This window comes from Heptranchias perlo, chromosome 42, assembly GCF_035084215.1.
Source record: "Heptranchias perlo isolate sHepPer1 chromosome 42, sHepPer1.hap1, whole genome shotgun sequence".
NCBI lineage: Eukaryota > Metazoa > Chordata > Chondrichthyes > Hexanchiformes > Hexanchidae > Heptranchias > Heptranchias perlo.
In genome coordinates, this window is record NC_090366.1 from 11,899,288 (window position 1) to 11,924,923 (window position 25,636).

The 25,636-nt window shown below is 50.0% G+C and overlaps 1 protein-coding gene across 1 annotated transcript; it reads left to right on the forward strand.

Annotated features, from left to right (window-relative positions):
- Nucleotides 1–703: 703 nt before the first annotated feature.
- On the forward strand, nt 704–24,844 carry LOC137306203 (C-X-C chemokine receptor type 3-like). Its single transcript, XM_067975300.1, has 2 exons — nt 704–784; nt 16,661–24,844. Exons 1-2 carry the CDS (start codon nt 746–748, stop codon nt 17,780–17,782), a joined length of 1,161 nt encoding a protein of 386 aa, XP_067831401.1. The 5' UTR covers nt 704–745; the 3' UTR covers nt 17,783–24,844.
- The last annotated feature ends 792 nt before the right edge of the window (nt 24,845–25,636 follow it).

The window sequence follows — 25,636 nt, forward strand, 5'->3', positions numbered from 1 at the left end:
CCCCGCCCACAAAACTGGCTGCGCCCCCCCAGGTCGACCTTCCAAGATTCCGCCAAAAAATGCTGGTTCGGGAAAGTTCTTTAAACTGTGCTCGTTCCCTTTGGCGTCCAGGCAGCAGTCGGCACGTTTTAAAAGGTTTTACACAACAAAAAAAGACCAAGAAAGTCGCATTTTAAATCCAGTAACTCACAGGACACGCTTATTAAAAATGCTTACTCTTGTTAATTTTCAGCCTCATTAATAAAACTGCACCTTTTAGTGGAAAGGAACGATTGAGATTTATTACAGGCGCTGGTCCTTGGAAGATTTTTACATTCCTGCAATTATGTAACTTCTTGTGGAATTTTGAAGCTGAATCTGACCAGCAATCTCCAGCCGGTTTTGGATGCGATTTTTCGATGACGCCCTGACACAGAAACTCAAGCCCCCGCTGGAAGTTAAGACCCCAGGCCGGGCAGGAAGCGAAAAACTTTTTTTAAAAAATAAAGCAAGAATGTAATTTAAAGGGAGGGAGAGTGGCAGACCTAGGGGAAGGGGGCTACACTCCAAATCAATTCAACCAAAAAAATCTGCTTCTCAACCACAAATGCGTATTTTTTTTTTTGCAGACGATTCAGCCTCGTCGCCTACTCTGAAACCGAGCCATCAAACAATTGAAGTTTCCACTTCCCCAGTCCACAAACCTCTGTCTCAGTAAAGGGACAGCCTTGTATATAGAGGAGGCATTTACGAATCAGCTGCATTGATGGCAGATATGGTTAATTCTGAAGACTCATTCTACATGGTAAGTTTGAACCTTCTTGCGTGACAGTAATTTTTAAAATTTGTTATAATGATATTATGAATAACTTGCAGTCTTTCGAAGAGTTATTTATCTTTAAACAGGCGCTAACTTTCTCTCCCCATGGTTTATGTCGATACCATTGGATCCTGATTGGTAGCTAATTTTAATTTTCCTGCTTTCAAATTTTCCTGTAAAATCCATCATTGAGAAGAAATTGAAATCTGTGGTAGATTGTTGAGTTAAAATGAAATACCGATTTGAATTAAATTCACACAAGTTCAGAAAGCCAAGTCTCTCCTCAGTTTCGAATTCTGTAATGACTGTATTCACCGATTTTGCTCCAGACTTCGCTGGTTTGGTTTGGTATTTGTTTAGTGAGTTGGAGTTTTAAAATGTAATGATGTCGGCAGTTGCTGCTCACATAATTCGCTCTCCATCCCTGGACATAAGCACATGAGGGTATAAAGCCTCGTACTTGCCTCCCCGGTTGTGAATCTAGCGACGTTGATTAAAGAAATCGGCCAACTTTGAAGGTCAGCTGATTTTTTTACAACAGCCGATCCGAAACGTCAGGGCGGCTAATTCACAATCGAACCCACGGATTCTTAAGGTACGCCCATCAGGTCAAACAAGCCACAGCTTCCCTGATAGACCAATCCCACTGACTCACCTTCTGACCACATCCCTCAGTCCCACCGTCTCACCAAATCGCCTCAATCCCACCGTCTCACCAAATCCCTCACTCCCTTTTCTCTCTCTCTCTCTCGCTCCAGAAACACATTCAATTGTCCCTTCGATTTTGTTTGCGCTCTCTCCTTCAATGCCCTCCCTTGGTGACTTAGTCTTCAACTTGTTTGGATGAATAAATTTACTCCTTACTCCAAACCTCCTCCATCCTTAACCCACAGCCCCTGGGATTTGAATTCTTCGCCCCCGTTGAATTGTTCGTCTGCCTCAATTCCGTCGAGGGTCACTTTGAAGCCTCCTCCTTTCCAGGGACAAGATGTCTCATTTTATTGATGTTGATTGAGGCCCACGGTCATCTCTGTTGGCCTCCTCTACCTGCTCTGAGGGCCGAGATATCTCTCCTTGGACAAGAGGACAATGTACGGAGCTCTCTGCTGCTGACGTTCCTTGCGAGCGAGTTTCAAATATTTTTCTGCAAGTGACATATAAAAAAGGTTCCCTCCAGAGCAGAACGTAGTCTCCAGATGGGATCTGATTAGTGGTTCACAGTAACAATCAAATCTCTTCCTCTGTTAATGCAGCCCAGTATCTTGTTCACCTAATCACTACAGTTGAGCACAATGCTGATACTTTCACTGATTCACACACTGCAGTACCTATCATCTCCCGGTGAGCACAGTGCAGTCGGGAGATCCAGATTTTTGACCCAGTGGCCGTGAAGGAACGGCCGATCTATCTCCAGGTTTGGATAGCGTGTGTGTAACTTGGAGGAGAACATGCAGGTGATGGTGATACATAGAATTACATACAGCACAGAAACAGGCCATTTGGCCCAACTGGTCCATGCTGGTGTTTATGCTCCACACGAGCCTCCTCCCTCCCTACTTCATCTCACCCTATCAGCCTATCCTTCTATTCCTTTCTCCCTCATGTGTTTATCTAGCATCACAAAGAAATGGCAGAACAATTAAACACATACTTTGGTTCTGTTTTCACAAAGGAGGACACAAATAACTCCAAGAAATGTTAGGGAACCAAGGGTCTAGTGAGAGGGGAGAACTGAAGGAAACCAGTATTAGTAAAAAAATAGTGCTAGGGAAATTAATGGGGCTAAAGGCTGACAAATCCCCAGGGCCTGATAATCTACATCCCAGAGTACTAAAGGAAGTGGCCCTGGAAATAGTGGATGCATTGGTGATCATCTTCCAAAATTCTACAGACTCTGGAACAGTTTCAACAGATTGGAGGGTGGCAAATGTAACCCCACTATTTAAAAAAGGAGGGAGAGAAAAAACAGGGAATTACAGACCAGTTAGCCTAACATCAGTAGTGGGGAAAATGCTAGAGTCTATTATAAATGATGTGATAACAGAACACTTGAAGGCATTAACGGGATTGGACAAAGTCAGCATGGGTTTATGAAAGGGAAATCATGCTTAACAAATCTACTGGTGTTTTTTGAGGATGTAACTAGTAGAACAGATAGGGGAGATCCAGTGGATGTGGTGTATTTGGATTTTCAGAAGGCTTTTGATAAGGTCCCACACAAGAGGTTAGTGTGCAAAATTAAAGCACATGGGATTGGGGGGAATATACTGGCATGGATTGAAAATTGGTTGACAGACAGGATCAGAGAGTAGGGTGGCAGGCAGTGACTCGTGGGGTACCGCAGGGATCAGTGCTTGGGCCCCAGCTATTCACAATATATATCAATGATTTGGATGAGGGAACGGAATGTAACATTTCCAAGTTTGCAGACGACACAAAGCTGGGGTGGAATGTGAGCTGTGAGGAGGATGCAAAGAGGCTCCAATGTGATTTAGACAAGTTGGGTGAGTGGGCAAGAACATGGCAGATGCAGTATAACATGGATAAATGTGAGGTTATCCACTTTGGTTGTAAAAACAGAAAGGCAGATTATTATCTGAATGGTGATAGATTGGGAAAAGGGGAGGTGCAACGAGACCTGGGTGTCCTTGTACACCAGTCGCTGAAAGCGAGCATTCAGGTGCAGCAAGCAGTTAGGAAGGTGAATGGTATGTTGGCCTTCATTGCAAGAGGATTTGAGTACAGGAACAGGGATGTCTTACTGCAGTTGTACAGGGCCTTGGTGAGACCACATTTGGAGTATTGTGTGCAGTTTTGGTCTCCTTACCTGAGGAAGGATGTCCTTGCCATGGAGGGAGTGCAACGAAGGTCTACCAGACTGATTCCTGGGATGGCAGGACTGACGAATGAGGAGAGATTGGATCGACTAGGTCTATATTCACTAGAGTTTAGAAGAATGGGAGGTGATCTCATCGAAACATATAAAATTCTAACAGGACTAGACAGACTAGATGCAGGGAGGATGTTCCCGATGACTGGGGAGTCCAGAACCAGGGGTCACAGTCTCAGGGATACGGGGTATGCCATTTAGAACCGAGATGAGGAGAAATTTCTTCACTCAGAGGGTGGTGAACCTGTGGAATTCTCTACCACAGAAGGCAGTGGAGGCCAAGTCATTAGATGTATTCAAGAAGGAGATAGATATATTTCTTAATGCTAAAGGGATCAAGGGATATGGGGAAAAAGCGGGAACAGGGTACTGAGTTAGACGATCGGCCATGATCATTTTGAGTGGCGGAGCAGGCCCGAAGGGCCGAATGGCCTACTCTTGCTCCTATTTCCTATGTTTCTATCACCTTAAATCCATCTGTGTTATTTGCCTCAACTACTCCTTGTGATAGCGAGTTCCACATTCTCACCACTCTCTGGGTAAAGAAGTTTCTCCTGAATTCCCTATTGGATTTATTAGTGACTATCTTATATTTACGGCCTGAATGATATCGATTCAGCCACTCGTTATAGATCTCTCCCACTTCTCATTTCAATTGAAGTCAATGGAATCTAAGAGGCAGCTGAATTGTGAGCGTCCATTTACACGACCATTAAAGTCAAAATCATTCCCTATAATCCCCACCTCTCTCTCCTCGTGTTCAAATCCCTCCATGGCCTCCTCGCCCCCCCTCCCTATCTCTGTAACCTCCTCCAGCCCCCACGACCCTCCGAGATCTCTGCGCTCCTCCAACTCTGGCCTCTTGCGCATCCCCCGATTTCCATCGCTCCACCATTGGCGGCCGTGCCTTCAGCCGCCTGGGCCCTAAGCTCTGGAATTCCCTCCCTAAACCTCTCCGCCTCTCTCTCTCGTCCTTTAAAACCTACCTCTTTGACTGAACTTTTGGTCGCCTGTCCTAATATCTCTTTACGTGTCTCGGTGTCAAATCCTGTTTGATAATCACTCCTGTGAAGTGCCTTGGGACGTTTTACTATGTTAAAGGCGCTATATAAATGCAAAATGTGGTTGTTTTGTACCTGAAAAATGGGCACAAAGTTTACCAATGTTTACCACCATGCCTTTAAGTGGTGCTGAGGCATAGTGGTTGTAAAATTAGACTCTTACTCGATTTACCCAATCTTAAAGCACAAAGATAAACTTGGAAAGGGCGGAGAGAGACAGAGAGAATGGCCAACACTGCTCGCTATTTCCCCAACATACAATTCGCTCCCTCGTCCCTCGGGAACATCCTCCCTTACTCCGTCTCCCAAGCTACAGCTCCTGCAGAATTGCGCCCTCCTTCTCACACCTCACCCCCAGATTAAACCAACCAACGCTCAGGAACGGCCTGGTGTTCCTGCTTGCTTTCCACCCCGAAATCAGGGCAATCCGGGCGGGATTGACCCCAAGTCGGGCGAAATTTAAGACGTAGGCCGATGACGCCCCCGTTCGCACTTTACGCTCGAGCTGTTGCGCTGATTTCAAAAGTCAATCCGCTCGAAGCAGCTTCGAGAAATTGTGGAAGATGACAGCCTGAGCAGGGCAAGGCGATGTGGCTTTAAGAAACCTTTCCAGGCAATTGAGATCAATCGGGAATAACGCCCGACCTGGAAGGTTAAAAGGCAGAGAAAATTGCTCAGCTGAGGGAGGTCGGAGAGAAAGGATTGGCGATTTGTTTGCTGGAAAAAAAAATCCTGCTCGTTATTTTGGTCATCCCTGCGTTTAAAGATGCAGCAGCTGCGGGTTAGCAGACCTCACTTGTTTTGGACACTAAACTCTCGTCTGCGTGTCGAAGTGACCACTAAGACCCGAGCCTGCTTCTGCCTGTTACGAACAATACGATGAGTCTTACAGCGCAGAGGGAGGCCATTCACGGGCAAAGAGCTCTCTGCAGCAAGGGTGCAGAATCGTACAACAGCGTTGAGTTTCTGAAAAAAAAAACCTTGGTTCTACGGTAAATGGGGATGTGGGTTAGCTGTTATAAGAAGTACGTAGAGTCAGGAGAGGTGTGAAAACCACTGGTTGTGAACAGGTCAGAGATGAGTTTCAACATAACGAAGACACTCAAAAAGGAACTTTTATCATGCAATGGGTTTCGGCCATTTTAAGTTGTTTTTGTTCGCGCATCATGGAACATTCTGTTCTCCATTTTTCTCTTGTCGCTGTGAGGGGGAGAACGAGGGGGGTGGATAGATTGGCCCACCCGGCCACGCGGTCCTGCATCAAACAGAGTAGCAAGATCCCCCTCGCCCTGTCTCCGACCTGTGCCCTGTTTGTAAATACAGCATCAGCTGAGATTAGCTATCAGCCGGAAACTCGACTAAACTACCCAATCCCCCGGGTTAGCAGGGCCTCAGAGCGGTGTGGGAGGGAAATTGGCCAGAGTAAGAGAGAGAGAGAGAGAGAGAACGAGAGAACGAGAGGAAGGAAGTCAGAACTTGCATTTATATAGCGCCTTTCACGACCTCAGGACGTCCCAAAGCGCTTTACAGCCGATTAAGTACTTTTTTTGAAGTGCAGTCACTGTTGGAATGTAGGAAACGCGGCAGCCAGTTTGCGCACAGCTAGATCCCACAAACAGCAATGTGATAACCCGTTTTTGCGTGATGTTAGTTAAGGGATAAACATCGGCCCCAGGACACCGGGGAGAACTCCCCCCTGCTCTTCTTCGAAATAGTGGCCGTGGGATCTTTTACATCCACCTGGGAGGGGCAGACGGGGGCCCTCGGTTTAACGACCCATCCGAAAGACGGCACCTCCGACAGTGCGGCGCTCCCTCAGAACCGGCACTGGGAGCGTCGGCCTGGATTTTAGGTTCAAGTCTCTGGAGTGTGACTTGAAACCTGAGAGTTAGGGGACTAGAGAGATGGATTTAGATGGGAGAGTTCGGGTACTAGAGGGATGGGCTTCGATGGGAGAGTTAGGGGACTGGAGGGATGGGCTTCGATGGGAGAGTTAGGGGACTGGAGGGATGGGCTTCGATGGGAGAGTTAGGGGACTGGAGGGATGGGCTTCGATGGGAGAGTTAGGGGACTGGAGGGATGGGCTTCGATGGGAGAGTTAGGGTACTGGAGGGATGGGCTTCGATGGGAGAGTTAGGGGACTGGAGGCATGGGCTTCGATGGGGGAGTTAGGGGACTGGAGGGATGGGCTTCGATGGGAGAGTTAGGGGACTGGAGGGATGGGCTTCGATGGGAGAGTTAGGGGACTGGAGGGATGGGCTTCGATGGGAGAGTTGGGGGACTGGAGGGATGGGCTTCGATGGGAGAGTTAGGGGACTGGAGGGATGGGCTTCGATGGGAGAGTTAGGGGACTGGAGGCATGGGCTTCGATGGGGGAGTTAGGGGACTGGAGGGATGGGCTTCGATGGGAGAGTTAGGGGACTGGAGGGATGGGCTTCGATGGGAGAGTTAGGGTACTGGAGGGATGGGCTTCGATGGGAGAGTTAGGGGACTGGAGGGATGGGCTTCGATGGGAGAGTTGGGGGACTGGAGGGATGGGCTTCGATGGGAGAGTTAGGGGACTGGAGGGATGGGCTTCGATGGGAGAGTTGGGGGACTGGAGGGATGGGCTTCGATGGGAGAGTTAGGGGACTGGAGGGATGGGCTTCGATGGGAGAGTTGGGGGACTGGAGGGATGGGCTTCGATGGGGGAGTTAGGGGACTGGAGGGATGGGCTTCGATGGGAGAGTTAGGGGACTGGAGGGATGGGCTTCGATGGGAGAGTTGGGGGACTGGAGGGATGGGCTTCGATGGGAGGGTTAGGGGACTGGAGGGATGGGCTTCGATGGGAGAGTTAGGGGACTGGAGGGATGGGCTTCGATGGGAGAGTTGGGGGACTGGAGGGATGGGCTTCGATGGGAGAGTTAGGGGACTGGAGGGATGGGCTTTGATGGGAGAGTTAGGGGACTGGAGGGATGGGCTTCGATGGGAGAGTTAGGGGACTGGAGGGATGGGCTTCGATGGGAGAGTTAGGGGACTGGAGGGATGGGCTTCGATGGGAGAGTTGGGGGACTGGAGGGATGGGCTTCGATGGGGGAGTTAGGGGACTGGAGGGATGGGCTTCGATGGGAGAGTTAGGGGACTGGAGGGATGGGCTTCGATGGGGGAGTTAGGGGACTGGAGGGATGGGCTTCGATGGGAGAGTTGGGGGACTGGAGGGATGGGACACATGGGAGAGTTAGGGGACTGGAGGGATGGGCTTCAATGGGAGAGTTAGGGGACTGGAGGGATGGGCTTCGATGGGAGAGTTCGGGTACTAGAGGGATGGGCTTCGATGGGAGAGTTAGGGGACTGGAGGGATGGGCTTCGATGGGAGAGTTAGGGGACTGGAGGGATGGGCTTCGATGGGAGAGTTAGGGGACTGGAGGGATGGGCTTCGATGGGAGAGTTAGGGGACTGGAGGGATGGGCTTCGATGGGGGAGTTAGGGGACTGGAGGGATGGGATTCGATGGGAGAGTTAGGGGACTGGAGGGATGGGCTTCGATGGGAGAGTTGAGGTACTGGAGGGATGGGCTTCGATGGGAGAGTTAGGGTACTGGAGGGATGGGCTTCGATGGGAGAGTTGGGGGACTGGAGGGATGGGCTTCGATGGGAGAGTTAGGGTACTGGAGGGATGGGCTTCGATGGGAGAGTTGGGGGACTGGAGGGATGGGCTTCGATGGGAGAGTTGGGGTACTGGAGGGATGGGCTTCGATGGGAGAGTTGGGGGACTGGAGGGATGGGCTTCGATGGGAGAGTTAGGGGACTGGAGGGATGGGCTTCGATGGGAGAGTTAGGGGACTGGAGGGATGGGCTTCGATGGGGGAGTTAGGGGACTGGAGGGATGGGATTCGATGGGAGAGTTAGGGGACTGGAGGGATGGGCTTCGATGGGAGAGTTGAGGTACTGGAGGGATGGGCTTCGATGGGAGAGTTAGGGTACTGGAGGGATGGGCTTCGATGGGAGAGTTGGGGGACTGGAGGGATGGGCTTCGATGGGAGAGTTAGGGTACTGGAGGGATGGGCTTCGATGGGAGAGTTGGGGGACTGGAGGGATGGGCTTCGATGGGAGAGTTGGGGTACTGGAGGGATGGGCTTCGATGGGAGAGTTGGGGGACTGGAGGGATGGGCTTCGATGGGAGAGTTGGGGGACTGGAGGGATGGGCTTCGATGGGAGAGTTAGGGGACTGGAGGGATGGGCTTTGATGGGAGAGTTAGGGGACTGGAGGGATGGGCTTCGATGGGAGAGTTAGGGGACTGGAGGGATGGGCTTCGATGGGAGAGTTAGGGGACTGGAGGGATGGGCTTCGATGGGAGAGTTAGGGGACTGGAGGGATGGGCTTCGATGGGAGAGTTGGGGGACTGGAGGGATGGGCTTCGATGGGAGAGTTAGGGGACTGGAGGGATGGGCTTCGATGGGAGAGTTAGGGGACTGGAGGGATGGGCTTCGATGGGGGAGTTAGGGGACTGGAGGGATGGGCTTCGATGGGAGAGTTGGGGGACTGGAGGGATGGGACACATGGGAGAGTTAGGGGACTGGAGGGATGGGCTTCAATGGGAGAGTTAGGGGACTGGAGGGATGGGCTTCGATGGGAGAGTTAGGGGACTGGAGGGATGGGCTTCAATGGGAGAGTTAGGGGACTGGAGGGATGGGCTTCGATGGGGGAGTTAGGGGACTGGAGGGATGGGCTTCGATGGGAGAGTTAGGGGACTGGAGGGATGGGCTTCGATGGGGGAGTTAGGGGACTGGAGGGATGGGCTTCGATGGGAGAGTTGGGGTATTGGGGGGATGGGTTTCGATGGGAGAGTTAGGGACTGGAGGGATGGGCTTCGATGGGGGAGTTAGGGGACTGGAGGGATGGGCTTCGATGGGAGAGTTAGGGGACTGGAGGGATGGGCTTCGATGGGAGAGTTGGGGACTGGAGGGATGGGCTTCGATGGGAGAGTTAGGGGACTGGAGGGATGGGCTTCGATGGGAGAGTTGGGGTATTGGGGGGATGGGTTTCGATGGGAGAGTTAGGGGACTGGAGGGATGGGCTTCGATGGGAGAGTTAGGGGACTGGAGGGATGGGCTTCGATGGGAGAGTTAGGGGACTGGAGGGATGGGCTTCGATGGGGGAGTTAGGGGACTGGAGGGATGGGCTTCGATGGGAGAGTTAGGGGACTGGAGGGATGGGCTTCGATGGGGGAGTTAGGGGACTGGAGGGATGGGCTTCGATGGGGGAGTTGGGGGACTGGAGGGATGGGGCACATGGGAGAGTTAGGGGACTGGAAGGATGGGCTTCGATGGGGGAGTTAGGGTACTGGAGGGATGGGCTTCAATGGGAGAGTTAGGGGACTGGAGGGATGGGCTTCGATGGGGGAGTTAGGGGACTGGAGGGATGGGCTTCGATGGGAGAGTTAGGGGACTGGAGGGATGGGCTTCGATGGGGGAGTTAGGGGACTGGAGGGATGGGCTTCGATGGGAGAGTTAGGGGACTGGAGGGATGGGCTTCGATGGGAGAGTTCGGGGACTGGAGGGATGGGCTTCGATGGGAGAGTTAGGGGACTGGAGGGATGGGCTTCGATGGGAGAGTTGGGGACTGGAGGGATGGGCTTCGATGGGAGAGTTAGGGGACTGGAGGGATGGGCTTCGATGGGAGAGTTGGGGATTGGAGGGATGGGCTTCGATGGGAGAGTTAGGGGACTGGAGGGATGGGCTTCGATGGGAGAGTTAGGGGACTGGAGAGATGGGTTTTGATGGGAGAGTTAGGGGACTGGAGGGATGGGCTTCGATGGGAGAGTTAGGGTACTGGAGGGATGGGCTTCGATGGGAGAGTTAGGGTACTGGAGGGATGGGCTTCGATGGGAGAGTTGGGGTATTGGGGGGATGGGTTTCGATGGGAGAGTTAGGGGACTGGAGGGATGGGCTTCGATGGGAGAGTTGGGGTACTGGAGGGATGGGCTTCGATGGGAGAGTTAGGGGACTGGAGGGATGGGCTTCGATGGGAGAGTTAGGGGACTGGAGGGATGTGCTTCGATGGGAGAGTTAGGGGACTGGAGGGATGGGCTTCGATGGGAGAGTTAGGGGACTGGAGGGATGGGCTTCGATGGGAGAGTTAGGGGACTGGAGGGATGGGCTTCGATGGGAGAGTTAGGGGACTGGAGGGATGGGCTTCGATGGGAGAGTTAGGGGACTGGAGGGATGGGCTTCGATGGGAGAGTTAGGGACTGGAGGGATGGGCTTCGATGGGAGAGTTGGGGTATTGGGGGGATGGGTTTCGATGGGAGAGTTAGGGGACTGGAGGGATGGGCTTCGATGGGAGAGTTAGGGGACTGGAGGGATGGGCTTCGATGGGAGAGTTAGGGGACTGGAGGGATGGGCTTCGATGGGAGAGTTAGGGGACTGGAGGGATGGGCTTCGATGGGAGAGTTCGGGGACTGGAGGGATGGGCTTCGATGGGAGAGTTAGGGGACTGGAGGGATGGGCTTCGATGGGAGAGTTGGGGGACTGGAGGGATGGGCTTCGATGGGAGAGTTAGGGGACTGGAGGGATGGACTTCGATGGGGGAGTTAGGGGACTGGAGGGATGGGCTTCGATGGGAGAGTTGGGGGACTGGAGGGATGGGCTTCGATGGGAGAGTTAGGGGACTGGAGGGATGGGCTTCGATGGGAGAGTTAGGGACTGGAGGGATGGGCTTCGATGGGAGAGTTAGGGGACTGGAGGGATGGGCTTCGATGGGAGAGTTAGGGGACTGGAGGGATGGGCTTCGATGGGAGAGTTAGGGGACTGGAGGGATGGGCTTCGATGGGAGAGTTAGGGGACTGGAGGGATGGGCTTCGATGGGAGAGTTAGGGGACTGGAGGGATGGGCTTCGATGGGAGAGTTAGGGGACTGGAGGGATGGGCTTCGACAATCATGTACAATGGCGTAGCATGTTTGCATGATATCCTTCTGTCCAGCGTTAATCCGTTTATTATGAACAGGTTAGCACCTCGTTTAAAATATCACTCGGAGGAATATCACACAAACGCACAAATTGTTCATGTGCTAATCTTGGAAACCGTTATGTCGCGTCTTGAGTCTAACATCCCACAGCTGTGGTGGTCTCACCATTTTAACCCTGCTGAGGAAGTGTGCATTATTTTCAAAGTCTCGTTCCTCTTTCACTCTCCTCTCTCATTATTCAATAGTGCAGGACATCAACAAGTTTCATGATGATAGGAGAGAAAAAGTAGTAATTTAGGTAATAGCAATTCATTTGACACCAAGCTTGGGTTTTTTGAGGGAGGAGAGGAGTCCCACAGTTCGGAGCTCCTGAGGACGACTGAGAGTGGGAGATGACACGATGAGTCTTCATTTCAACACAGCGAGGACACAGGGAAGGACGAAGAGTTCGTCCCCCTCCCTATCTCTGTAACCTCCTCCAACCCTACAACCCTCCGAGATCTCTGCGCTCCTCCAATTCTGGCCTCTTGCGCATCCCCCGATTTCCATCGCTCCACCATTGGCGGCCGTGCCTTCAGCCGTCTCGGCCCTAAGCTCTGGAATTCCCTCCCTAAACCTCTCCGCCTCTCTCTCCTCCTTTAAGACGCTCCTTAAAACCCGCCTTTTGGCTTTTGGTCACCTGTCCTAATATCTCCTTATGTGGCTCGGTGTCAAATTTTGTCTGACTTACCCTCCTGTGAAGCGCCTTGGGACGTTTTACTACGTTAAAGGCGCTATATAAATGCAAGACTTCGTTGTTGCAGGGTAGGGGAGTTTGGGACTTTTGGAGGACAAAAGAGGAGAGTTCAAGGTCACGGGGAGAGACGAGGTAGGTTGTGACAGAGCCAGAGAGATTGGAGAGTGGAGAAGATGACTAGCTCATTCTTAAAACAAAACTGGCGAGAGGGTCAAAGCTGGACTCTGGGGATGGTTATCAGTGAGGTGATGGAGCGATGGGTGGAAATGTCCCATTGCCAGGTAGAAGCCTCCTTCATTTTGATGAACGCCGTAAGCCCTGTTGGCTGTACTCTATTATGGATGAGATATCACAGTGACAATGGCTCAGAGTGGTCTCTTCATTGGGACCCCATTAAAAAAGTGACCGTCCTCTCTCATCCTCGCTGTTACCAAAGTCCCTCCATCGGCCCGAATGGTGAGTCCGCTTTCTGAAGCTTTTCGCTCCTCGGCTCCTGAATGTTTCTCTTTGTCGTTCTCCACGTCGGACGGTGGGGGGGTGGACGGTGAGCTATTTGACCACATGGGACATCGCGGCCCGATATTGGCTCATCCCGCAGGGTGAAGTTGCCCAAACCCTTCCACCTCCCCCGGGGAGACGGGCCGGGCCGGCCGTTTTTCTAAGTGCTCGGGGAATTCGCCTAAGCTAACGAGCTATCATTTAAAAACCGTGCGAATGAGCAGCAGCCGAGGCAGGAAACTTCGAGCCACCAAAACCAAGGTCTACCTCAAAGTGTGAATTCCATAGACGCTGACTTGCAGAAAACTGACGGGCAGCTTTTGCATATCAGAATAACCAGGAGATACACACTCCACCTGATGAATCATTTCTTCAGTTCTGTGCCTCTTCATTGCCTCTAAATTTGAAAAGAAAGAATTTGCATTTGTGTAGTCCCTTTCAATGGAATCACTGTTGTAACGTACGAAACCCAGCAGCCAGTTTGCACACAGCAAGCTCCAGCCAACGGCCAACGTGATAATCTATTTTTAGAGGTTGGTTGAGGGATAAATATTGGCTCAGGACATCGGGGAGAACTCCCCCCCCTGCTCTTCTTCGAAATAGTGGCCGTGGGATCTTTTATATCCCACCTGGAGAAGGTGCAAAGAAGATTCACAAGGATGATACCAGAACTGAGAGCTTATAACTATCAGGAAAGGCTGAACAGGTTGGGGCTCTTTTCTCCAGAAAAGAGAAGACTGAGGGGTGACCTGATAGGGGTCTTTAAGATTATGAAAGGGTTCGATAGGGTAGACGGAGAGAAGATGTTTCCACTTGTGGGGGAGACCAGAACTAGGGGTCCATAAATATAAGATAGTCAGTAATAAATCCAACGGGGAATTCAGGAGAAACTTCTTTACCCAGAGAGTGGTGAGAATGTGGAACTCGCTCCCACAAGGAGTAGTTGAGGTGAATAGTGTAGATGGATTTAAGGGGAAGCTGGATAAACACATGAGGGAGAAAGGAATAGAAGGATATGGGGATAGGGTGAGATGGAGTAGGGAGGGAGGAGGCTCGTGTGGAGCATAAACACCGGGATAGACCAGTTGGGCCGAATGGCCTGTTTCTGTGCGGTAGTTTCGATGTAACTTGATGATAGAGGTTTTTTTCTTTGCCCTCTAATCTCTGAGCATGTCAGCCGTGGCTCAGTGAGTCGCACTCTCACCTCTGAGTTAGAAGGTCATGGGTTTGAGCCCTAATTCAGGCCGACACTCCCAGTTGATTGTTGTGGGATCTTGCCATGCACAAAATGGCAGCTGTGTTTACCTATGCACTTCAGTGTTGTTCATTTCTTTTAAGACACTTTGGGATTTGATAATATTCTGTACAAATACAAGTCTTTCTGTCTGTTACAATCTTTGCCTGTCTATTTTAATAATTTTGATGCAGTATTCCTCTGAACTTTGAACTTTGCTCTCTCGTTCCTGCCTTCCACCCTCTTATGCACTCTCCCTCCTCTTCACTTCATCCTCACTGTGTTGAAATCAAGATTTGTCGCACCCTCTCCTGCTCTAACTCGTTCTTCCTCAGCGTCTCCAAACTGTGGGACTCTTCCCCTCCCTCAGTCTCCCCTCCAAACTGTGTGACTCTTCTCCTCCCTCAGTCTCCCCTCCAAACTGTGGGACTCTTCTCCTCCCTCAGTCTCCCCTCCAAACTGTGGGACTCCTCCCCTCCCTCAGTCTCCAAACTGTGGGACTCCTCCCCTCCCTCAGTCTCCAAACTGTGGGACTCCTCACCTCCAAACTGTGGGACCTCCCCTCCCTCAGTCTCCCCTCCAAACTGTAGGACTCTTCACCTCCAAACTGTGGGACCTCCCCTCCCTCAGTCTCCCCCCAATCTGTGGGACTCCTCCCCTCCCTCAGTCTCCCCTCCAAACTGTAGGACTCTTCACCTCCAAACTGTGGGACCTCCCCTCCCTCAGTCTCCCCCCAATCTGTGGGACTCCTCCCCTCCCTCAGTCTCCCCTCCAAACTGTAGGACTCTTCACCTCCAAACTGTGGGACTCCTCCCCTCCCTCAGTCTCCCCTCCAAACTGTAGGACTCCTCCCCTCCCTCGGTCTCCAAACTGTGGGACTCCTCACCTCCAAATTGTGGGACTCCTCCTGTCCCTCAGTCTCCCCCCCCAATCTGTGGGACTCCTCCCCTCCCTCAGTCTCCAAACTGAGAGAGCCCCCTCCCCTCCCTCAGTCTCCCCTTCCTCCTACAACCTGCAGGTACATTAAAACCCAAACCCTCCGTACTTGGAAAAAAGATATCAGGTCAGCCCGGTGAAGATTTACAAGGCGCCACATCCTGCAATTTTTCCCAATGGTTGGAGAATGTCTCGCCCAAAGACCACGGCCGATATAGAACATTCAACGGGCTGAGGTTAGAAAGAAAAATCTTTGTTCGTTGGGTCCTGCAGAGAAGATTGAGATAGGAGTTGTACTACTTTGATGTGGTCTCACATTGGGTGGAGTTGGCTCACAGGCTTTTTTGCAGAGTGACAAAAATATGAACAACAGCCCGAAAGATGGTGGGTCAAAGGTTTTAAGAGGGACCCGTCTTCGAGTGTTGCTTTCATTGGGGGGGTGGGTGGGTAGCGCAAAGAAAGAAACTTTCAGCCATTGGCGTACTGTTTGAAGTTAGTCGCTGTTGTAACGTAGGAAACACAGCAGCCAATTTGCGCACAGCAAGATCCCACGAACTGCCAACGTGATAATCTGTTTTAGTTGTTTGAGGGAGAAATATTGGCCAAGGCACCGGGGAGAACTCCCCCCTTGCTCTTCTTCCAATAGTGACCGTGGGATCTTTTACGTCCCACCTGAGCGGGGCAGACCAGGGATGGGAGGGCCTCGGTTTAAGGCCTCATCCGAAAGACGGCACCTCCGACAGTGCAGGGCTCCCTCTGCACTGGGGGAGCGTCGGCCTGGATTTGGAGCGAGGCTTCGCACCCACGATCTTCTGGCCCAGAGAAGAGACTCACGGCTGAGGCTGGCAATCAAGTCCGTCGTAATCTTGGTCCATTCCGTAAGACTCCAAACTATTGCACCTTCTCCCACATACCTCTTAAATAAAGTCAGGGCGAATTACAAGGGCTGAATCGAGGAGCTTTCGCAGTCAGAACGAACGACTATTTCCGTTCCCTTCCTGCCGCCCTGTGATTCTTGTTGCTGTGGAATATGGGTGATCATATAGACGCAGCCTTTGGGTTTCCAACAAAAGAACTGGCCAAAGACTTCGATTTTCGAACAATATTTTAGCGCCACTGACGATCGAGAGAGTTTTTGAAAGAAAGAACTTGCATTTATATAGCGCCTTTCACGACCTCAGGACGTCCCAAAGTGCTTTACAGCCAATGAGGTACTTTTTGAAGTGTAGTCACTGTTGTAATGTAGGAAACGCGGCAGCCAATTTGCGCACAGCAAGATCCCACAAACAGCAACGTGATAAATGACCAGATCATCTGTTTTTTAGTGGTGTTGTTCAAGAGATAAATTTTGGCCCGAATGTCCATTTTAGTCTTGATTACGCTCCTGTGAAGCACCTTGGGATGTGTTACTAAGTTAGTGGCCTGCTATAGATGCCAGTTGTAGTGATTGCAAGATTTTCAATTTGTTATGGATTGATATTCCAGATTGTGGTTTTCTCCTGATTTTTTTTTTAAATTTTGAATTTAATTTTAGCTAATGTGCTGTTTATTCTCTTGCAGGATTTCTATAATGACAATAGATCTCTGTTTGACCTTCTGAACTTGAACTATAGCTTTGATTATTTCCCAAATGACAGCTCCGATCCATGTGACACCAGTGTTCTCTGTCCCGTCGAGCCCTGCGATGCCATGCAGAGCAAATCGTTCAACCAAATCTTCTTCCCCGTCTTGTACTCTGCCATTTTCGTCGTGGGGCTGCTTGGGAATGGGATGGTGGTGCTGGTCCTCATGAGGAACATGCGAATGCTGGCTGTCACAGAGACCTATATCCTCCACTTGGCCATTGCTGATGTTCTCATGGTCCTCAGCATGCCCTTCTGGGCAGTCGAGGAAGCCAGAGGCTGGATCTTTGGGACGGTGGCCTGCAAGTTTATTGGCGCTATCTTCAACATCAACTTCTACAGCAGCATCTATCTTCTGTTCTGCATAAGCATTGACCGTTATGTGTCCATTGTGCATGCGGTTCAGATGTATAAAAGACAACGGTCTCACACAGCGTACGTCGTCTGCCTTGTCGTGTGGTGCATCTGCTTGCTTTTCGCCATTCCTGATTTCATATACCTGAAGCCGAAATATTATAATGGCTCTTTCCAGTGTGTACACAATTATAGGGCGGAAAGCTCCAAGGCTTGGATCATGGCCTCCCGATTCTTCTATCACGTCACTGGTTTCCTTATCCCCTTGGTGGTGATGTCGTACTGTTACCTCAACATCATCAGGACTCTCAATCGATCCCAAAACCTACAGCGGAAAAAGGAAAGCAAAGCCATTAAGGTCATTGTGGTGGTGGTTGCTGCCTTCTTCATCTGCTGGACGCCTTACAACATCGTCATGTTCCTGGACACTCTGAACAGGCTGGGTGCCTTGCAGAGGGACTGCGACATGGAGACTCAACTGGACGTCACTCACTCCATCACGGGATGCCTGGGCTACCTCCACTGCTGCCTCAACCCTTTCCTGTACGCCTTCGTCGGGATGAAGTTCAGGAGACACCTGCTGAAGATGCTGAGGGACGGGGGCTGCGTCAGCCAGGAGTTCGCCAGGAAGTGCGCTGGACCAAGCCGCAGGCAGTCCATCATGTCCGTGTCGGAGTCGGGAGACACGTCCTATTCTGGATTCTGAACGTTGCATTAAACCGGAGTCCAAAGCTTCCAGCCGCGGAGGAGATTTACCGGATTGACACTGGGGATGAGGGATTTCAGTCATGTGGAGAGACTGGAGAAGCTGGGATTGTTCTCCTCAGAGCAGAGAAGGTTAAGGGGAGATTTAATAGAGGCGTTCAAAATCATGAAGGGTTTTGATAGAGTAAATAAGGAGAAACTGTTTCCAGTGGCAGGAGGGTCGGTAACCAGAGGGCACAGATTTAAGATAATCGGCAAAAGAACCAGAGGGGGAGATGAGGAGAATGTTTTTTACGCAGTGAGTTGTTCTGATCTGGAATGCGCTGCCTGAAAGGGCGGTGGAAGCAGATTCAATAATAACTTTCAAAAGGGAATTGGATAAATACTTGAAGGGGAAAAATTTGCAGGACTACAGGGGAAAGAGCAGGGAGTGGAGTGGGATTGATTGGATAGCTCTCTCAAAGAGCCGGCATAGGCACGATGGGCTGAATGGCCTCCTTCTGTGTTGTAAGATTCTCTGATTCTTAGGGAGAGAGCCCCCCAAGAAATCTTTCAGCAGTCATTCACAATGGATGTGACCCTGGCTCGATTTCTATAGTGAGGGAAGATATTTGCCCAACTGGTCTATCCCGGTGTTTATGCTCCACACGAGCCTCCTCCCTCCCTACTCCATCTCACCCTCTCACCATATCCTTCTATTCCTTTCTCCCTCATGTGTTTATCCAGCTTCCCCTTAAATCCATCTACACTATTCACCTCAACTACTCCTTGTGGGAGCGAGTTCCACATTCTCACCACTCTCTGGGTAAAGAAGTTTCTCCTGAATTCCCTATTGGATTTATTAGTGACTATCTTATATTTATGGCCCCCTAGTTCTGGTCTCCCCCACAAGTGGAAACATCTTCTCTACGTCTACCCTATCAAACCCCTTCATAATCTTAAAGACCTCTATCAGGTCACCCCTCAGCCTTCTCTTTCCTGTTCAGCCTCTCCTGATAAGGATATCCTCTCAAAAGCAAAATACTGCGGATGCTGGAAGTCTGATATAAAAACAGAAGATGCCGGAGAAGGTCAGCAAGTGAGGCGGCCTCTGTGGAGAAAGAAACAGAGTTAACGGTTCAGGCCGATGAACCTTCGTCCGATCTGGATGATGTTAAAGTGTTAACAGTTTTCCAGCAAGTACAGAGCGAGGGAAAAGGGGAGGAAAGTACAAGGGGAGGTCTGTGATAGGGTAGTGGGCAGGAGTGATTAAATGACAAGAGGGATGATGGTGTAAGGCAAAGAGGGTGGTAATGGGACAGGTTAAGAAACAAAAGATGGGCCTAGAGGAGCTGTAAATGGCAACATCAGAACCATTACCAGCACCCGCTGATCCAGAAAAGAATGCGAGCAGTAGTTATGATCTGAAGTTATTGAAATCAGTGTTGAGTCTAGAAGGTTGTAAAGTGCCTAATTCGAAAGATGAGGTGCTGTTCCTCGAGCTTCATTGGAAGAGAGTAAGAGGCCGAGGGCAGAGTGAGAGTGGGACGGGGAATTAAAATGGCAAGCGGCCGGCAGGTCAGGGGTCACGTTTGCGGACAGAGCGGAGGGTGTTCAGCAAAGCCATCGCCCACTCTGCGTTTGTTCTCCTCAATGGAGAGGAGAGACCGCATCGTGAGCAGCGGATACAGTATAGTAAATTAGAAGCAGTACAAGTAAATCGCTGTTTCACCTGGCAGGAGTGTTTGGGGTTCTGGATGGCGGGAGGCGGTTAAAGGGCAGGTGTTGTATCTCCTGCGCTCACACGGGAAGGTGCCGTGGGGAGGAGAGCGGGCGTTGGGGGCGATGAAAGAGTGGACCAGGGCGGAGGGAGCGGTCCCTTCGAAATGCTGGGAGGGGAAGATGTGTTTGGTGGTGGGATCGCGCTGGAGGTGGAGGAAATGGCGGAGGATGATACGTTGAATGTGGAGGCTGGTGGAGGTGGAAGGTGAAGACGAGGGGAGACCCTATCATGGTTCTGGGAGGGAGAGGGAAGGGGTGAGGGCAGAAGTGCGGGAAATAGGACGGACACGGTCGAGGGCCCCGTCAACTACAGTGGAGGGGAATCCTCGATCGAGGAAAAAGGAAGACCTATCAGAAACGCTGGTGTGGAAGGTGGCATCGTCAGAGCAGATGCGACGAGAAACTGGGAGAAGGGAATAGAGTCCTTACAGGCAGCGGGATGGGAGGAAGTGCAATCAAGGCAGCTGTGGGGGTCGGTGGGCTTATAATAAATATCAGTTGACAGCCTATCCCCAGAAATGGAGATAGAGAAGTCGAGGAAGGGAAGAGTCGGAGATGGACCATGTGAAGCCGAGGGAAGGGTGGAAATTGGAAGCAAAGTTGATGAAATTTTCCAGTTCAGGAAACGGCCCCGAAACAGTCATCAACCTATTGGAAAAAAAGAGGTGAGGGCGGGGACCTGAGTAGGACTGGAACAGGGAATGTTCCACTTTGCCCATAAAAAGGGCAGGCATAGCTGGGACCCATAGTTCCTCAATTTCTTTTCTGTACTTACTTAAAAACTTTTAAATCTTTTAACATCTTCCAGTTGGGATGACAGGTCACCGACCTGAAACTTTAACTGTTTCTTTCTCCCCAGATGTTGCCTGACTTGCTGAGATTCTCCAGTAGATCCTCTCAGTTCTGGTATCATCCTTGTGAAACTGTTTTGCACCTTCTCCAATGCCTCTGTACCCTTTTTATATGACGGAGGCCAGAACTGTGCACAGTACTCCAAGTGTGTGGTCTAACCAAGGTTCGACACAAGTTTAACATTAACTGGAGATGGTGAAAGCAGATAGTACTGATTCATTCAAATGCAAATTAGGTAGATTTGTTTCAGAAGATAACATTTTGGGATATATTTTATGAATAATTGGAGACAGGACATCTGGCAACAGGCTCGGGAGGAACGGGTGACTTTAGACCTATGGTTCCCAAAGCTCCCCACCCCTGGGGGTTTTCCTCGTCTCATGTCTGGGTCTGTTGTACACTCACTGATTGCTATGATCAGTCAGCAACTCCAAAATCATTGTATCGGGGTGGTAGAAGACACACTAGACAGACCTGGTCTGTCTTCGTCCAGCAATTTCCTATGTTCATATGTCACTGCGATTTATTTACTGAATTCCAACTAATACTTTTCCATTTGTCTGTTCCCCAAATCCCTTGTTGTGGGAACTTCCACTGGAATCAGTCATTTCCGATTGCCTGGCGTGCTACTTCCATTATTCACGCGGGCGAGCGTCAGCATGCTGCCCAACTATGGAGGGCATCGCGCCCAGACGTTGTTTGCTGTTTGATCCTCTGGAGCAAGAGAGTAGGGTCCTTTCACCTCCTTAGTGCAGGACCTGAGACCAATGTCAGTGTGTCTAGTGAGATTAACTAACGGAGTAAAGCCCAGGGATTGAAGTTAACACTTCCCAAAACTGTGAGGCTTTATTTCGTGCCTTTGGAACAACCCCAGTGTTATACAGTGACAGACCTGTACCCACCAGTACTGTACCCCAGTATTATACAGTGACAGACCTGTACCCACCAGTACTGTACCCCAGTGTTATACAGTGACAGACCTGTACCCACCAGTACTGTACCCCAGTGTTATACAGTGACAGACCTGTACCCACCAGTACTGTACCCCAGTGTTATACAGTGACAGACCTGTACCCACCAGTACTGTACCCCAGTGTTATACAGTGACAGACCTGTACCCACCAGTGCTGTACCCCAGTGTTATACAGTGACAGACCTGTACCCACCAGTGCTGTACTCCAGTGTTATACAGTGACAGACCTGTACCCACCAGTGCTATACCCCAGTGTTATACAGTGACAGACCTGTACCCACCAGTGCTGTACCCCAGTGTTATACAGTGACAGACCTGTACACACCAGTACTGTACCCCAGTGTTATACAGTGACAGACCTGTACCCACCAGTGCTGTACCCCAGTGTTATACAGTGACAGACCTGTACCCACCAGTGCTATAACCCAGTGTTATACAGTGACAGACCTGTACCCACCAGTACTGTACCCCAGTTACACAGTGACAGACCTGTACCCACCAGTACTGTACCCCAGTGTTATACAGTGACAGACCTGTACCCACCAGTGCTGTACCCCAGTGTTATACAGTGACAGACCTGTACCCACCAGTACTGTACCCCAGTGTTATACAGTGACAGACCTGTACCCACCAGTGCTGTACCCCAGTGTTATACAGTGACAGATCTACACCCACCAGTGCTGTACCCCAGTGTTATACAGTGACAGACCTGTACCCACCAGTGCTGTGCCCCAGTGTTATACAGTGACAGACCTGTACCCACCAGTGCTGTGCCCCAGTGTTATACAATGACAGACCTGTACCCACCAGTGCTATACCCCAGTGTTATACAGTGACAGACCTGTACCCACCAGTGCTGTGCCCCAGTGTTATACAGTGACAGACCTGTACCCACCAGTGCTGTACCCCAGTGTTATACAATGACAGACCTGTACCCACCAGTACTGTCCCCCAGTTATACAGTGACAGACCTGTACCCACCAGTACTGTACCCCAGTGTTATACAGTGACAGACCTGTACCCACCAGTATTGTACCCCAGTATTATACAGTGACAGACCTGTACCCACCATACTGTACCCCAGTATTATAGTGACAGACCTGTACCCACCATACTGTACCCCAGTGTTATACAGTGACAGACCTGTGTCCCCCAGTACTGTACCCCAGTGTTATACAGTGACAGACCTGTACCCACCATACTGTACCCCAGTATTATACAGTGACAGACCTGTACCCACCAGTATTGTACCCCAGTGTTATACAGTGACAGACCTGTACCCACCATACTGTACCCCAGTATTATACAGTGACAGACCTGTACCCACCAGTACTGTACCCCAGTGTTATACAGTGACAGACCTGTACCCACCAGTACTGTACCCCAGTGTTATACAGTGACAGACCTGTACCCACCAGTGCTGTACCCCAGTATTATACAGTGACAGACCTGTACCCACCAGTACTGTACCCCAGTGTTATCCAGTGACAGACCTGTACCCACCTGTACTGTACCCCAGTGTTATACAGTGACAGACCTGTACCCACCTGTACTGTACCCCAGTGTTATACAGTGACAGACCTGTACCCACCAGTACTGTACCCCAGTTATACAGTGACAGACCTGTACCCACCTGTACTGTACCCCAGTGTTATCCAGTGACAGACCTGTACCCACCAGTACTGTACCCCAGTTATACAGTGACAGACCTGTACCCACCAGTACTGTACCCCAGTTATACAGTGACAGACCTGTACCCACCTGTACTGTACTCCATCTGTTTTTTAGTGATGTTGGCTGAGAGATAAACGTCAGCTCAGGACACCGGGGAGAACTCCCCCTGCTCTTCTTCCAATAGCGGACATGGGATCTTCTACCTCTACCCGAGAGGGGCAGACGGGGCCTCGGTTTAATGTCTCATCCGAAAGACGGCACCTCCGACAGTGCAGCACTCCCTCAGTACTGGCACTGGGAGAGTCAGACTAGATTACGTGCTCAAATGTCCGGAGTGGGACTTGAAACCACAACCTTATGACTCAGGGTGAAAGAATGCTATCCACTGAGCCAAGCTGACATCCCAAAACACTCCTTCACAGCCGTGAAGTACTTTTGAAGTGTTGCAGTGTAGGCACCACAACATGCAGCTTTTAAAATATTACGACAGGGCACTTGAAAATGCGCAATGTATTATTCCACTGCTCAGGTGGATCTGGCTGATCCTTTTACGAGCATAAAAGGTCTAAATGCTGTAAGTAGGCACATACTGGGGTTAATCGGAAGTTATTTGCCGTCACTGAGGGAAAGAAAGGAATAATTTGCATTTATATAGCACCTTTCACATCCTCAGGACAGCCCAAAGTGCTTCACAGCCAATGAGGTGCCTTTGAAGTGTAGTCACTCGCTTTGTGGGGAAAATGTCCCAGCCAATTCATAGATTGGCGACTGCTTGTAAATCCCTGACTCCACATCAGAAGAAACCAGCAGAAAAATATTTGCTTTCCTTGTTTTTTTAAGTACAATTTTTTTTTCCAGAGATTTTCCACTTATTCATAAGTCTGATATCAGTTCTGTTGTGATTCGTTGCTGTTTTATAAACACAAGGTCTGAGCCAATCAGGTGCAGGCTTGACAGATTTTTGTGTGCGTGACAGTTTCAAGTGTGACAGACATGTAAAATTCAAGACTTTTCTTTAATATGTAGTATGTGTTAAGAAATCATGTTTGCAGCTTGATATTAATTTTAGTAAACTGTGCAATTGTTCTTTACTTTATATAGGGAGGTAGCTGCACATTTATTAATGTCTTTTATTTGTGCCTCATTATCATAATTTATGCAGGTGAAGACAGGATATCCAAGCACAGGCAGACCTATAGTTGAACTGCCCTATGTGAGATATTGTATGATATCATCGGAAAACTAGTTTAACGATACAGAAGTTAGAATTCATATCTTTGCATTATGAGAATGTATTGTGTGCAATAGAGGCTAAGAGACAGTTTAGATTACGTCATTAGGAAGCCGTAAGGGAGTTCTAAATAAGCTGGAGTTGTCAGGTTAATGCAAGTTAAGAAGCATCAAAGGGTTTGTGTAAAGTATTATAGCTAGTTTGGAGTCAACATGTCTGCATTTCAGCTGTTATCATTCTGTTAAGGTGTGACGTTTACAACCCTGTAAAATTGTCCTATCTTCTGCACAATAACACTTGCATTCCAGTCAGAATGGAATGTATGTCGTGCGACACTATCATCAACTTGGGTAGTGGCAGAAGATACATAAAGATCACATGACAATAATCTCAGAATTGACAGGTTCAGAGCAAGTCTCACTTTCATTAATTCTGTGGTATTTCACGCTGAGAACTCACTTGGATTGGTTGGTATTGTGCAGATCCGATGGATATCCTACTAGTGAGTATATAGACGTATAACTTGCTTGTACTTTCTGTTGCTATTAATAAAACCAACAAGTTGATTTGTCTCTGGTGTCCGAACGTAAATAATTTGGATTATTCTACTCAGTGAATATAACAACCTACCTTCATGAGAGGAGGCCGAGAAAGTATTTTTTAGACTCTAGCACGGGGCAACCTCCACAACGGACCCCCAACAGACACATCCCGATCGCAAAACACGGCACAGAAAACCTGATTGAGGTGTGCAAGAAACATTCGTTACAGGAGGAGGAATGGGCAGAGTTACAAAGAAACACCCTCGAAGCCGTCAGCTGCAACAAACTGCACAAGGGCCAACTCAAGATTGTACATTTCACGTCCCCCACACAGGAGATACATCCAGGTGACCACCTGGAGCGGCTGTAACCAAAAGGGACCCCCACCGTGGCTCAGCGAGCAGCACTCTCGCCTCTGAGTCAGAAGGTCATGGGTTCAAGACCCACTCCAGCACAAACTCCAGGCCGACACTCCCGGTGCCAGCACTGAGGGAGTGCTGCACTGTTGGAGGTGCCGTCTTTCAGATGAAACTTTAAACCGAGGCCCTATCTACCCACTCAGGTGGACGTAAAAGATCCTCATGGCTGCTATTTTGTAAGAAGAGCAGGGGAGTTCTCCCCAGTGTCCTGGCTCAATATTTATCCCTCAACCAACATCACTAAAAAACAGACCTGGTCATTACCATGTTGCTGTTTGTGGGATCTTGCTGTGCACAAATTAGCTGCCGTGTTTCCTACATTACAACAGTGACAGTGACACACAGTCAACAAGGAAAAAGGTGAAGAAAGGGAAATCCCAAAGTGAACAGGTCAGGCAGCTGG

Coding starts and splice junctions, on each gene's coding strand:
- LOC137306203 (XM_067975300.1), top strand. CDS start 746: ATGGCAGATATGGTTAATTCTGAAGACTCATTCTACATG. Junction 785..16,660: donor CTGAAGACTCATTCTACATG/GTAAGTTTGAAC, acceptor ATTCTCTTGCAG/GATTTCTATAATGACAATAG.